Raw genomic sequence first — 15,049 nt, 5'->3', positions numbered from 1 at the left:
CTATCCAACGAATATTGTGTATATGAGAAATTGCTTCTGGAGGCCGAGCTCCATGAAGGCCTCCAAATACAAAAACTAAAATTCATATTTTCATATTTCAAAAAATTCTAAAACAAGTACAGATATACATGAAGGCATAATGCATAGCTGTAAATTTTCAAGATGAAATACGTTGAAATGAGAGCTGTGAAAAAAAATCTGAAATATTTTAACAGATGATACTATTCATCCTCTCAGACCATGAATTTGTCTTTTTTATACAGGTCACATTTTAACGTATTTCATCCTGAAATTTTACACACATACACCTCACATCCTTTGTTTACTTGTACAATTTTTTCAGTCTTTTCTAAAACCAAAATTTTCAAATTCTGAATTCTTCACAAATTCGGCCTTCATGGAGGCCGAGATCCAAAACGCCCTATATTTATATCCCCTAAAAAAACAAATACTGCGTATTTCACCTTTAAACACTTGTACTTCTTTTTTACTTTTTTTTGCCAGGTAAATGCAAACACTTGTATACAAAGGTGGGCCCATGATGGGTCTGCGCACGCACACGGCAGCATATCCAAGCCTTGTCTGCTGTCTCCACTCCACCCGACGGCATTGCTTGTCCACAACTTCCAAGGCGCGCCGGTCATGTCATCCCCCTCTTTTGCCCCTCGCCGCCGCCTGCAGCAGCTCCTGCTCCCTCCACGCCTCCATCAATACCGCCCTTCCACCGCCCGCCACCCAGCGGCAGCTGCTGCTATATCCCACCCTCCAGGCACCATCCTCCGCCTCCCCGCTCACCAAACCCTCTCTCCCGACCCTGTACGCTGCCATGTCGGAGGCCGCCGCCATTCTTCCGTCCATGCGCGACCCCGGCGACGGCGCCGCGCCGCCTGGCTCGGTTTCCGCCCGGCCGGACCTTGATTTGAACAGGCCAGCTGGCGACGACGAGGGCGGCGGCGGGGCTGCTGATCGCTCGAGACGGGGCGGTGAAAGCGCCGCCGACGGAACTTCACAGTCTGCACAAGGCGATGCCGCCATGACGCGGCTGCCTGAAAGGGTACGGACGGTTTCCCCTTTGTTTATTTTTTCTCTTCCGTCAGCGACAGTTGCAAGCTTCTATAATCTATTGCTGTTCATCGACGCTGCTACTGCTGAAAAAATGGCGGGATCACCGTTGTTAGATGTGCTGTTCGATCGGTGCTCCTCTCGCTAATAGTACTAATTAAGTTTCCTCCCGGTATCTGATTGTTTACCTGGGTTTCTTAGCTTTTGGGCAATCAGATTGGCAATGTGGCTCCACGGGGAAGAGCCGGAAGGCGTGGTGGTGGCGCCGCTACCCAAGGAAGAGGAAGAGGAGGGCCAGCTTCCAATCCTAGAGGCAAGAGGTTGAGGCCTAGTGATGATGTGCATACCGATCAGGAGCAGCCTCGCGAGGACACCCCTGAAGGCGTCGCTGGACAGGCAGCCGGTGCAGGTGACCACGGTCTGAACAAGGAACCTGCAAATTTGGGAATAGATCGCGGAGCTGCCGATAGATTTGCGAGTGAAGCCATGATAACGCCACAGGCTGAGAGGGTATGCTTGGCTTCATTTTCTGGTCTGCACACTCCCTTTCTTCACACTGATTGATCAAGTATTTGATTCTATATGTAGGCTCTTAATTGTTCTGCGATTGACCGAAGTGAAAGCCAAGCAGCCTCGCAGCCTAGTGGAAACGACCCCCCAGAAATTATCGCCATAGACAAAGCCACGGCAATCCCACCAGTGCCAGAGAGGGTATGCCTTCCTAATTTGATTGTTTTTCGACAAAGGGTGAATTTTATTGGCTCAAAATGAAGCATCAAGAAGATACATAACACAATGAGCATACACCCGGCCTCTGCATAGCTAGGATGCACACAGCCAACACCAAGTCACACGCACGCAAAAAACACGCCCACAACTAGCAAAATCATATAAGACCAAAGCTATGCGTAGGCGAGAAAAAAAAATCCCAAAGCGATCTGATGTGGATCTAGCTAGATGTGTTCAGATTTCCTCAGTTGTCACCAAAACGGTTCTATGCTGCTACTCTTAGACATGTAACTGATCTAGCAATAACAGTTTATATACATGAATTTTACTTCCATAACAGTTCGTATATGATCAAACTATTCGATGCAGGTTGAAGTAGGCAACTCCCCAATATATATAACTGGTAAGAAGTTGAGTGGTAAGGTCTATGTTGGCAGACGATTAGGTATGCCCAGTGGAGGATACAAGGGTCGAAATGCAATCGAGGTTTCATCTCTTTCTTATCTACTTGCCTTAGATGGACACCAAATCTGTTCGTGATTCATCAATATCTTATCTGTATTCCATTTTAATTTACATTGCTTTGTGCATCAGTCAATGCAGAGGCTAAGCGAAATCCTCCTTCATCTAAAGAACTCTTTCCTGCATCAATACCGTGTAGGTTGCACTGAAATTTGTGCATCGGAGAAGCAGGGAAGGTAGCTGTGACCCCCCATATGAGTGGCAAGTCTATCAGTAAGAACTATACACATTCATCCATTTTTTTCGTTTATATAATTCTTGGTGGAGCATGGCATTTTTATCCTTATGTTAGCAGGGCTCTCAATGGTTGTTATGGCATACCATCGGTACACTACAAGGGTTGCCAAGGAGACTACTACATTCTTGTGAGTTTAACTTTCCGGAAAAAAAATATGCATTCAGAAAGGCCTCTTAGCTCATTATGATCTTTTCACTGAATCATCATTCCGTAATTTCAGGTAATGGACCTGCTTGGTCCTAGCCTCTGGAATGCTTGGCATTCACCAGGACAGGAGTAAGTTTATCTTATCAATCTTCACTCCCTCTGCTTTGTTCTCCTTACTTCTTACTGAAAGTATCTACACCCCTAACAGGATGTCAGTTCTAAAGGTTGCTTGTATTGCCATCGACGCCATATCAATTCTTGAGAAGATTCACTCCAAAGGGTTCTTTGAAGCCATTTGATGTTTTTGAGATGCATTTCCCGTATTTTTTTTCATTCCGCGTTGTTAACACTTGCTGTTCCTCTTATTATTGCCAGCTTTATACATGGTGATGTAAAACCTGAAAACTTTTTGCTTGGTCAGCCTGGATCTGCTCAAGAAAAGAAGCTTTTTCTCATTAATTTTGGTTTAGGTATGCAATTACACACCGTAGTTTCATCTGTACATGAAGATATTCAGTCTGATGTTCTCAATGCACTATGCACTTTGCTCAGAGGAATTGGCTTACTTTATACTCCCTCCGTAAAGAAATATAAGAGCATTTAGAACACTAAAGTAGTGATATAAACGCTCTGATATTTCTTTACAGAGGGAAATGTTGATGCATTTCATGCCTCACTACCGTTTTTCACATGGTTCTTTTGATACTAAATTTTTTCAGCATCTAACTGGAAATGGAAAAGAGGATCATCCAGTATGCATGTTCAGTATGATCAGAGGCTAGACATATTTAGGTTTGTTCTTACTACTTTTTCTGTACAAACTTATGGTACAAATTTAACTTCTTTACTTTTGACATTTCCCAGGGGAACAATTAGATATGCTAGCGTCCATGCCCATTTAGGTCGTACGGGCAGTAGGAGGGATGATTTGGAGTCACTAGCATACAGCCTTATATTTTTATTACGAGGAAGCTTGCCATGGCAAGGCTGTCAGGTAGTCTTCAATGTTCTCGACGAGTCGACGGTGCTTTACTAATATTTTCTACTCGCTCTCTTCAACCTTCTTTAGTGTTTTTTTTTTGCGGGAACCTACTTTTGTGTTGATGGCTTATTACTGCAGGGAGATAACAAGAGCTTTCTTGTTTGTAAGAAGAAAATGGAGACTTCTCCAGAGGTCCTGTGTAGCTTCTGTCCAGCCCCATTCAAACATTTTCTTGAGTTGGTTACTACTATGAAATTTGATGAAGAGCCAAAGTACGAAAAACTTGTTTCTCTCTTTGATGATCTGATTATCGGGCCTGTTTCAAGACCCATCAGGATCGCTGGAGGTCTAGAGGTTTGTACTGCTTTATCCACAACATGAATCCATGCTCTGTATTTTATTTCGGTTGTATTATATTTGGCCATGCCTCTGCTGTGCAAATTATAGGTTGGACATAAACGTGGAAGAATTGTTGTAAATCTTGAAGAAGATGAACAGCCTATGGAAAAAGTTCGGTTGGGGAGCCCAGCAACTCAATGGATTTCGATTTATAGTGCTAGGCGGAACATGACGCAGCGGTAATTCTTTTCAAACATGAAAATAGTGAAACAGTATTCACTTTTTTTGTTTGCATGCTCAGGCGTTTTCTCAATACCAGACATCAAGCATTAGATAGCTCGAAATAGTTGGATTGTATGAGCATATGACTCTATACCTCTAATTTTTATTTAAAATATATGGAGTACAGTTAATGTCTTGTGGTGAATGTGGTGAAACAAAAGAACTACATTGAGGTGATTCATGCTGCAAACTTGTGATATCTCTTGGTGTGAACTCCACTTTTAGATGCTATCCACATTCATGACCTTAATTGTACTTGGTATCCCTATAAAAGTATCTGTCCAAAACTATACTATTATGCTTTTCTGTAACTAAGCCATTCATGCTAGTTTTTTGTGATGAAAGGGTTTGGTTTTCACTTATTATGTTTTAAACTTAAGTAGTTCCTATTTGTCTGGCTACACTCGCTTGTTCTTCAGTTCGAGACATTTGAGGCCTGCCTAGTGCCTATTTCAATAGTGATTGATCAATGTCTTATCTCCTTCCTAAATCAAATATGGTATTAACTAATGTAACTGTGAAGATATTTCTTCTGCCTTTGATAGATGCCACTATAATATAGCTGATTCAAGGCTGCATCAGCACATACAAAAAGGTTATGAAGATGGCGTGTTCATTAGTTGTATAGCTTCTTTAAAAAATGTGTGGACTGTCATCATGGATACTGGGACCGGCTTTTCTTCTCAAGTTTTCAATCTTTCACGAAATTTCCTACAGAAGGTGTGGTACCTTGTATGTCCTCTCTAGTTGGAATTTTGATAATCCAGAATCTTGACACTATCTTGTTTCTAACTTCGTATGTAGGATTGGATTAGGGAGCAGTCGGAGAAGAACTTTTACATAACAGCAATAGCTGGAGCAACCAATGGAAGCTCATTGGTTGTGATGTCCAAAGGTTTGTGAATTACCTGCTCTCTGTCGACAACTATTCATTTGTTCAAACTGCTCCCTTTTATGAAGATTAAATGTTTGAAGAGGATACTGCTATGTGTATGAGACAAAGTAGTATGCTTTCATACGATGCATCACATAAATGTTTGATCACACAACTTTTGTGGTGTTAGAGCAATAGAGATTACCACATTAGATTGCAGTGGATCGAAGAGTAAATGTTCTTCTGGATGGTATTTCTTTTTTACTGGTTTTTTCAACGGAGCCTTGGCTTGTCGTATTCGTCTGAATTTCATATTTACGGATCTGAACTTTTGGGTTCTAGTGGTTGGTATATGAAACTCAACAGTTGCCAGTTTCCTACTGTATCTTCAATGGTTTTCTCAACGGAGCCTTGGCTTGTTGTATTCGTCTGAATTTCATATTGACGGATCTGAACTTTTGGATTCTAGTGGTTGGTACATGGAACTTAACAGTTGCCAGTTTTCTATATTCGATATTTACATGTGACATGACTTTATCCTAATTGTGTCTACTGTCTACATCCTTGATGTCTCGCTGGTCCCTTTCTTTCCATGTATAGTTCGAATCTGATCTTTGATACCATTACAGGGACTCCGTACACACAGCAGTCATACAAAGTCAGTGAATCTTTTCCTTATAAGTGGATTAATAAAAAGTGGAAAGAAGGTTTTCATGTAACATGTATGGGTACTGCTGGGAACCGTTGGGGTGTTGTCACGTCAAGGAACACCGATTATTCCTACCAGGTCAAAACATGTGCTTGCACTCCTTTGCGATAAATCATTTGTGAATAATCCTTTTCACTATTTTAATGGTTCCTTGTATGTTATAATTTTACCGGTGATGAGCATTCATTAAAATGGCTTTAAATTCTGTATTTCTGGACAACTAGCTGTCTGAACTTTGCATGTGAAATATCTACTTGCAAACATATGCTGCTGCAAGAATGCCTTCAGTTAAGAGTTAACCTTAGAGAACTGGTGCTCTGTGCAGCTTCCTTTTTTTTGAACCAAAGATCAGTAATTGTTTAGGGTGGTGCGGAGTCTGAATTTTCGTACATATTAGGTCAATGACCCGATGTGATCATGTCATGTGAAACTGAATCTGTGTTGCATATCCTGCAGGCTGTTGAGTTAGACTTTGTGTATCCAAGTGAAGGAATCCATCAGCGATATGGTGCCGGTTACAGAATAACATCATGCGCAGCCACGCCTGACCAAACCGCTTTTATCATGAGCATAGCCAAGGAGTCCAAGACGAAACCAGTGGATGAAACTTTTCTGACTTCTGATTTCCCCAGCAAGGCTACGAAGGTACACCTGCATGTTTTGCTGACTGGATGAATTTCAAAATCTGGCGCCAGTGCCACATTCATTGCTATGCATGCCCACTTGGTTTACTTGCGTGAACCTAACCTCGGAACACCAAAATATTTCAGGAGCAATGGGCGAAGGGCCTATATATCACCTCGATCTGCCACGGGCGAACTGCGTGTTGAACCTCCACGGCTGCGAATTCACTCGAGTTCGAACTTCTGCAGTAAGTTCTAACGTTGGCCTTGGTGGGATTCCTTTTGGTATTTTGAGTTGCAAATGGTTGGCCTTGGTGCCTCTTGCAGTAGTGAGTGACCTGCTCTTATTGCAAAGAAACATTGGTTATCTTTTCCTTATAATCAGGCGTTAACCTTGCCCGTGAGCTAATGTCTGGTTTGCCAAAATGTGTATCGTTTCGATCTCTGAGCAAATGTGTGTGTTATAGTTGCCAGGAGGCAAAGACATCGCCACCTCCAGCAGTATTTAAAGCCTTTTTTTTTTCGGTTAGCAGTATTTAAAGGCAGATGGGAACAATGAGAACGAGACCAAACCATACCGTATACGAATACAACTCTTCGTACGTACCTGGCCCGGAGCCATCTAGAAAAGCAACCTGGGACACGATTGTGATGGTCAGATTCAGGGGTACAATATTGCGGATGGAAGCACATGCAGTCTCGGACTTGATGAGTCGGTATGCCCGCCTAGTGTTGTGGATTGTCTTCGCTTCTGCATCCAGGTAGTCGGCAGATGGCTTGCTTGAGCCTCACGTCTACTGCTGTGATTCTGGTTCGGGAGTTGCATGCTTTGTGAGTATATCAGTAGTTACTATGCACTGTGTATCAGACCACGTTAAACATATGCATCTCAAACAAGGGAGTATATTTGTTAGGCCTAGTTTGGCAACACCGTTTTTTCAAAACCATAGTATTTCAAAACCTCAGTATTTCAATAGATGGGCAACAAATACTCCAGTTTCTGAAAAACATAGATTTTCTCAGTTTCGATAATACCGCCAAGGTGTTTGGCAAGTGGCAGCTTTTCTCAGTTTTCTTTGGTTTGCACAGATTGTTACGTTGTTGCATGCATACGCAGCTACACTCATCGGTCAGCTTGTGCTAATCGCCACCGTATGCATGCAGCTTTGTACGGGCATGTTCTCTCCTAGTAGATGCTAGGAAGGATATGTATAGAGTTATCTCTTGTAATCAATCAAAGATAGTCAGCCGGCACTAAGTCGTAATTTGTACGTGTATGTGCGCCACTCTAGCCAGATAGATCGATCGGCTAGCTATCGATTTTAGGTGTCACATGCGTCAATGGCCAAAAGAACATGGACACAGAGAGACAACCCAGTCAACGTTTCTCAGTTTTTTAAAAAGAGGTCCAGACCTTTTTTTTATACTACAAAAATACCACAGTTTTAGAGATACCACGGTTTGTTAAACTATAGTGTTTTTTTTTATCCAAACGACTCAAAGTATTGAATACCAAGGTTTTTTCAGAAAACACAGTACTCCTTAAAAACTACAAAAATACTTTGGCTCCCAAACGCAGTGCTGAGTAAACGTTGTTACTGGCTTTCCGTTTTAATTTAACATATAAGATGTGGCAGTATACTAATGAACAAATTATCACCATTTGTCTACAATCATTGATGTCTTGTATAGACAAATGTTCCTTTTCCGTCCATTGTACATACTTCTGGTTTGGACTTTCTACATTTCTTTCCATGATATGTACTTCTAATCTGATCTTCGATACCATTACGGGAACTTTGCACACACAACCGCCATACAAAGTGCATCGATGGATCTTTCCCGTATAAGTGGGTTCACAAAAAGTAGAATAAAGGTTTCATGTAACATACATACCTCGCGACATCAAATATCTCAAATTCTTAGAACCCGCGAGCCCGAAAAAGTTTGGCATCGGCCTTTATCTTACGGTTAGCATAGATGAAGCGATCGTAAAAACTCTAGTGTTTTCTCACTTCAAAAGAAATTTGACCCCGCTCTCATTTGAAATTTGCCAAGCCCTTCCTTGCATTCCCATTGACAATGATCGTGGATAGCCACAATTCTTTGACTATAGTGAGGTTTCTCCAAGCGTCAATGTCAACATAGGCCCGAGCCAGGCCTTCACCTCATTCCGAATGTGTGTTGTACATCTACACTCGAAAAGAAGATGTGCCTCTGACTCAAGCTGCCTTTTGCACAATTGGCATAAACCATAATTCGGTCAACCACTATTTTGTTGCCAGTCGGCCATGGTCTTTAAAGATCAACCACACAATAAAATGCTTCGGCAGTGCCCACCTGTTCCATGTCGCTGGCTTCATGTGAGTGGTAATCGAAGCGTCGAGTTGAGCGGAGAGCCCGACAAAAAAAAGGTTGAGTGAAGTAGATCAAGGATGCCGAGTATTCCAAAGAAGAAGTGAGCTTCCAATTTCCAAATGATTTTGTCGTCGGTCTCTTCAGTAAGGCTCACTTCTTGTGGGCTGGTCAAAAGCTTGAAGAACTTGATGATGTGTTCAACTGAGAGACCTGTGGATAGACTTATGTTATTGATTCATCGATCGCTCTACAAAGCCCTATGTGTAGTAGCCCTTTCTGCCATGATGAGTTGGAATTTTGGTGTCCATGTGAAGGAGTCGCCCATCGGCGATGTGAGGACTACCCACAAAGTTGTGTAGGCACGTCGGAGCAAGCTGCTTTAATCTTGAGCGTGCCAAAGAAGAGGAGGTCGGAAACACCCCCTCGGGCCGCCCCCGCTCAGGAGACGCGGGGGCAATCCAATCGCGCCGCCAAAGGTCTCGACCAACTTCCTCCTCGTCTCGCCACCGCCTGAGGCCTTCGCCTGCGTGGGGTCTGGGAACTGCGGCGGCGGGGCATTCCCAGAGTCGACCTCTCTTTGTCGGCCTAGATCCCAGCGGCAGCAGCCCACAGGATACCTCGGACGGATCTGCAGTACGACAGAAGTAGGTTTTGCGGTGCTTTCCGGCGAGCTGCGTCATGGTACATGACCCGCGCCGTCTGGTTGTTGAGAAAGAACAGACGGATGGTGTGTCAGCCGGTGCAAGTGGACTCGTTGTTGTCCATGATGATGTTGACGAGGTCGTCGCAGACGGCGGTGTGTATCTAGAGGACGATGTCGACGTCTGCACTCCACCGGGCGCAATTGGTAACGTCCAGATCAATCTCCTCCTCGACGTGATCGCGTGCATGGAAACGGTTGAGGAAAAACAGCATGCAGCGGCGCCAGCGAGAGTAGTTGTTCGTTGTGGAATCAAGCTTGTATGGGATGAACCGGGTGATGTTAAAATCGCCGAGAGATTTGGGAGGGGGTGAGCGCCACCAGAGGTGAACTGGGAGACGAGGAGGGCAGCGGTATCATCGAGGGGATCATGCTGGGAAGGGTTGACGTTGGCGCGAGGCATAGGGCTTTGTGGGAGGGTGTCGGAGGGAAGAGAAGGAGGGGAGCCGCCGGCAGCTGAAGCAGTTGGTGCGTTAGGGCATCTCCAGCCGTTGGCCCCCGAGGGGGCGCCTAAAATCGCCGCCTGGGGGTGAGCCGGCATAAAAATTGGGTCTGGGAGCGAGTTGGTCCCCAGCCGTCGGCCCCAGGGCCGCCCCAGGCACGTTTTAAAATAAAAGAAGTTCGGCGAAGTTCGGCTTAAACACGATAAAATTCGGCCAAACACGATAAATTTCGGCACATTTCGGTGAAGTTCGTGGATTTTCATTACATAGCACGTATACATAAACTAATCTAAAGGAAAAACTGACTGAAGTCGCCGCCGTCACCGCCATCGTCGTCGTCGGCCTTCTCCTCCTTGACGCGGGCGCCCCTGCTGGACCCCTGTCCGGCGTCGCCATGGCGGACTGGTGGCGGCGCATCATCGTCGTCGTCGTCGCTGTCGCAGATGACGACGACTCCGCCTTCGTCGCGGCCGCGTCGACGCTCCGCGAAGCGAAGCAGGGCGGCGCGTTGGCGCTCCTTCGCCTTCTCCAGGCGCTCCTTCTCCATCGCTATGGAGTCCCTGCGCGCCCATTCCAGGGCCGCGTCGTCGTCATCGAGCTCCGTCGTCACTGGCGCGGCCGGCTCCTTCTTCACCGGCGCGAGCCCCGGCTCCGTCTTCACCGGCGCGAGCCCCGGCTCCGTCTTTGGCTTGACGAAGCGCGGAGGAGGAGCCGACGAGTAGGCGCGCCGGCCGCCCTCGTTGATGACGATGCCGGCGCTGCGAGTGCGCCGGCCGAGCGGCGTCTCCGCCGCGGGCTCGGCCTTGACGCCGAGCAGGGCCGGAGTGCCGGAGGAGTCCGATGAAGATCGGGAGGAGGAAGAAGAGGAGGAGGACCCGAACCTCCTTGGCGCCCATGGCCCGGCGCGTCGGTGCTGCGCCGGAGCGGCCTCCCTCGCCAGGTACGCCAACGGCGGGTCGTTGCCGCCCTCGAGGTACGTCAGCACGCCCTCGAGTGTGCGTCCGGGGACGCCCCACCACAGGTGGCGCCCCTCGCTGTTCTGCCGGCCGCCAACCACCGGCGCGCCGTTGATGGACGCCAAGCGCTGCTGCTGGCGGCGCTCGAAATACACCGCCCAAGCCGCGTGGTTGTCGGCGGCGTACTGGGGAAGGGAGAGTTGGGCGTCGGTGAGGGAGGCGCGCACGACCTCGACTTCCTCGGCAAAGTACTTCGGCTTCGCCACGGCGTCGGGCAATGGGGGAATGGGCACTCCCCCGGCGCTGAGCCTCCACCCCGTCGGCCCGGCGCGCATGTCCGGCGGCGCCGGGATGTTCGCCTGGAACAGGAGCCAGGACTCCTGTTCGCGGAGCGAACGGCGGCCGAAGCCGTTGGCCGCCGCCTCGTCTCCGGGGAAGCGTTCCGCCATGGCGACGGGTTCGGGAGAGGTAGAGAGATAGAGGGAGGGGCTGGGCGGCGGCGCTCGGGAGAGGTAGGGAGAGGAGGAGCTGGGCGGCGGCGAGGGGCGGGGCTGGTGTGGGCACAGGCGAGTGCAGGCCACCGGCTATATAGCCGCGCCGTACCCGTGTGTACGCGTGCGAGGGAGGAGAGGCGTCGGCGCGCCGTCCCGTGACGCGCCGCCCGTGAGGAATCAATGGTAAGGCTGACCGGCGGCAGCCTTGGCATTGATTCCCCACGGGAACCGAGGCCGTTGGGGGAAGACGAGGCGTCGTGTCGCTGACGCGGCTGGCCCGCGGCTGTTTCGCGCCAAAACAGTTCGCCCCGGCGCCCCCGGGCGCCCCCAGCGCGCCGGGTTCGGCCTGGGTCCGCCGGCGCTGTTTTCGGCCCAGGCCGGCGAAAATCGGGCTCCTTGAGGCGCGACTGGGCCGTTTTTTTGGCGCCGACGCGAAAAAATCGCTTGAGGAGGCCTTCCTAGGACGCGGCTGGAGATGCCCTTAAAAGCAACAGGATAAGGTGCCGACGATGCCGGCAGGAGCGGTAGACATGGGCTCTGGTTGCCATGAAGATTACTGAATTCCCACGCATTGTATTGATCTGAATTATATATCATGTACTCCCTCCGATTATTTTTACTCTGCGTATTAGATTTATGTCAAGTCAAATTTTGAAAAATTTGACCAAATTTATATTAAAAAATATCAGCACTTGTAATGCCAAATATATACACTATGAAACTACAGTTCATAATGAATCTAAAACTATTGTTTTGGCATTATGAATGTTAATATTTTTTCTATACGTTCGATCAAAGTAGAGGTATTTTGACTTCTCACAAAATATATATGCAGACAAAACAAAACTCGAGGGAGTACATATACAAGGGGAGGCTGCCCACGTAACATCACACGCACGTCTATGGCGCGCCAGAGTCGGCCTCCCTGAAGACTAAGGGCTGGTAGTTGCAGGTTTTCCTATCATATGTTAACCTTGCTCGTAACGTAATCTCTCGTTTAGCAAACGTAACCTTGCTCGTAACGTAATCTCTCGTTTAGTAACGTAATCTCCGATCCAGCAGTATCTAAAGGCAGATGAGAACGAGACCAAACCATACCGTATACGAATACGACTCCCCATCCATATGTGCTCAGCCGGGAGCTACCTAGAAAAGCAATCCCATCGGCCGGAGTTCCACGCAAATAAACGGTGGCAGCCGGTCGGATGGCGGATTCCCGAGCCAAGATCCCGTGCCGGCGCCGCGCAAAGCAGACGCGCCCCCCTTGCGACCCCCCACGTACCTGCGCAAGGGACTGGGCAGGCCTCGGGGACGGGCCAGCCGGCCTGATCGCCGAGCTTGGCCTCGCCAGCGACGTGGCTGACTATGTCCGCTTCCGCGCCGTGTGCCGGCCGTGGCGGCGGTGCTCGCCGGACCCGTGCACCGGCGGCCTGGACGGTCGCTTCCTCCCCCGCCAGTGGATCATGCTTGACAAGGCACTTGCCGGGCCCCGCCGCCATCGCTTCCTTAACGTTTCTACGGGCGAGTGCATCCGTATGGACCTCCGAGAGCTAGCTCGCTGAGCACACGCTGCTCGCGCTCACCCCTGAAGGCCTCCTGCTGCTGCTCCACGAGCGCACCCTGGTCGTCCGCCTGCTTAACCCTCTCGCGCACCAGCTCACCGATCTCCCCCCGATGACCGCGCTCCTGAGGCCAGATCAGCATCGATCTAGGGGTGGCCCCGAGATGGGAAAATTAATCAGGGCGTCTGTCGTGGGCCTTGCTACCGACGCCTCCATGGTGGTAGTCAGATTCCGAAATCCCATGAAGCTGGCCGTCGCTAAGCCCGGTGATGAGAGTTGGACCGTGGTCGACAATGAAACTTTGTATTCGACTTTGCATTTTGCGGGACGCTTCTACTGCACCGACTACAGGGGCGTCATGGTGCTGACGACCAGCTCGGATCAGCGGCCGCCACGGCTCCAGGCGGTCGTTGAGTGGACCAAGTCATTTTTTTTTCAAGGCGCTCGGCCTTCACCTGGTGGACAATGGCGGGGAGTTGATGCTGGTGCGCCGAACGCCATGCCGGGATAGTGAGTATAACAGGAATTACGAGGTTTACAGAGTCGATTTGAGAGCTGGGCTTCTGCTCCCAGCCAAGGGATTCGATGGGCGCGCCGTGTTCATGGGCAAGTGGCGCGCTATTACCGTATCAGCCAAGGCCTTCCCCTCCTTTGTCACTGCTGATACCATCTACCTGGGAAACGACTGTGGTGACCAGATTGAGGGGTACAATATTGCAGGTGGAAGCAGATGGAATCCGGTCCTTAATGGGATGGTATACCCACGCACCATTGTAGATTGTCTCCGCTTCTGCATCCAAGGCGTTGGCAAGTGGCTTGCCTGAGCCTCACGTCTACTGCCGCTATTCTGTTCCTGGGGCTGCATGCTTTATACTGTAATCCGTTAAACATATATATGCATCTCAAATCATGTAAACGCTCATAAGTGTACTTATTTATATTTGATAGTTATTTATATTTGTTAGCGCTGGGTAAACATTGTTACCGGCTTCCCATTTTTATTTAACATATGATGTGGCAGTATACTAATGAACAAATTATCACCATCTGCCTATAATCTTCTATTTTTGCGAGGAAATTTTTTGATTTTTTTATCCACGGTTAAGTTAGTAGTACAAAGAACGCGAGAAGTAAAAAATTGCATCCAGGTTCATAGACCACCTAGCGACGACTACAAGCACTGGAGCTAGCTGAAGGCTCTCCCTCATCGGCGCCACACAAACCTTGTTGTAGTAGATAGTCAGGAAGTCGTCGTACTAGACCCCATAGGACCAGCGCACCAGAACAACAACCGCCGCCGATGAAGAGACGCATAGATCAGAAGTGACCAACTTGTAAATACATAAACAAAAACGAACGAAGACCGGATCCACGTGGATCCACCGAAGACAGCCGCCTAAGACCGAATTCGATGAGATCTGCCGAAGGCAAACCTCCACACGCCCTCTGATGACGCTAGAAGCACCACCGGGACAGGGACTAGGCAGGGAGAATCTTATTCCATCTTCAGCCTTTGATGACGCTAGAAGCACCACCTCGACAGAGACTAGGCGGGGAGAACCTTGTTCCATCTTCAGAGAGTCGCCACTGCCTCGCCTCTCCAAACAGGACATAAACCCTAACAAAACTAAAAAAAACACATAAAAACAGAGCCATCCCGCCAGCAAGGACCGAGATCTACCACGCCTTCATGGTCCTAACCACAGAAGACGAGGTAAAGTGGCGCCGGCGCCGGCGGGAGGCACGAGAAACCCTAGGCAGCTGGGTGCCTTGGGTGCGAGCGAGCAAAGGGGTACACACGCAAAATGTTCTGTCTAGTAGACAAATGTTCCTTTTTCTTCCATTATATATTCTTCTAATATAATCTTTCTAGTAGAAGTCCATGTCATAATGCATATGCCTCAGGCATTGCTGCATCCACACATGTTTAGCCGATCATCAGATGCAACTACGAATCCACCCATTGGTAAGGCGTCCGCGGCTACTTAATGAAGGATACTCAGTCTTTTCGTCCTTCATCTCTGACTGG

The 15,049-nt window shown here is 48.3% G+C and overlaps 1 protein-coding gene and 1 pseudogene across 4 annotated transcripts; both read left to right on the top strand.

Annotated features, from left to right (window-relative positions):
* The first annotated feature begins 593 nt into the window (after positions 1-593).
* LOC125526701 (casein kinase 1-like protein HD16) lies at positions 594-7,496 on the top strand. 4 transcript variants are annotated; one of them, XM_048691340.1, is made up of 19 exons: positions 594-1,054; positions 1,264-1,572; positions 1,651-1,773; positions 2,161-2,277; positions 2,453-2,526; positions 2,609-2,678; positions 2,772-2,827; positions 2,907-2,978; positions 3,074-3,168; positions 3,418-3,490; positions 3,563-3,692; positions 3,819-4,034; positions 4,128-4,258; positions 4,847-5,021; positions 5,106-5,196; positions 5,805-5,962; positions 6,341-6,529; positions 6,655-6,755; positions 7,041-7,496. In XM_048691340.1, exons 1-18 carry the CDS (start codon positions 827-829, stop codon positions 6,712-6,714), a joined length of 2,367 nt encoding a protein of 788 aa, XP_048547297.1. In that variant the 5' UTR covers positions 594-826; the 3' UTR covers positions 6,715-6,755; positions 7,041-7,496. The 4 variants fall into 4 exon arrangements, with proteins under 4 accessions (XP_048547297.1, XP_048547298.1, XP_048547296.1 ...); XM_048691341.1 differs by lacking the exon at positions 7,041-7,496 and having other exon boundaries at positions 1,279-1,572; positions 6,655-7,029; XM_048691339.1 differs by lacking the exon at positions 7,041-7,496 and having other exon boundaries at positions 6,655-7,028.
* Positions 7,497-12,663: 5,167 nt separating this feature from the next.
* On the top strand, positions 12,664-13,844 carry LOC125526698 (annotated as a pseudogene).
* The last annotated feature ends 1,205 nt before the right edge of the window (positions 13,845-15,049 follow it).

Source organism: Triticum urartu, unplaced genomic scaffold, assembly GCF_003073215.2.
Source record: "Triticum urartu cultivar G1812 unplaced genomic scaffold, Tu2.1 TuUngrouped_contig_1482, whole genome shotgun sequence".
Lineage (NCBI taxonomy): Eukaryota > Viridiplantae > Streptophyta > Magnoliopsida > Poales > Poaceae > Triticum > Triticum urartu.
The sequence above is the reverse complement of the archived record's forward strand: the minus strand, read 5'-3'. Positions and strand labels throughout refer to the sequence as shown.

Coding starts and splice junctions, on each gene's coding strand:
- LOC125526701 (XM_048691340.1), top strand. CDS start 827: ATGTCGGAGGCCGCCGCCATTCTTCCGTCCATGCGCGACCCCGGCGAC. Junction 2,527..2,608: donor TATGAGTGGCAAGTCTATCA/GTAAGAACTATA, acceptor TTATGTTAGCAG/GGCTCTCAATGGTTGTTATG. Junction 5,197..5,804: donor ATTGGTTGTGATGTCCAAAG/GTTTGTGAATTA, acceptor ATACCATTACAG/GGACTCCGTACACACAGCAG.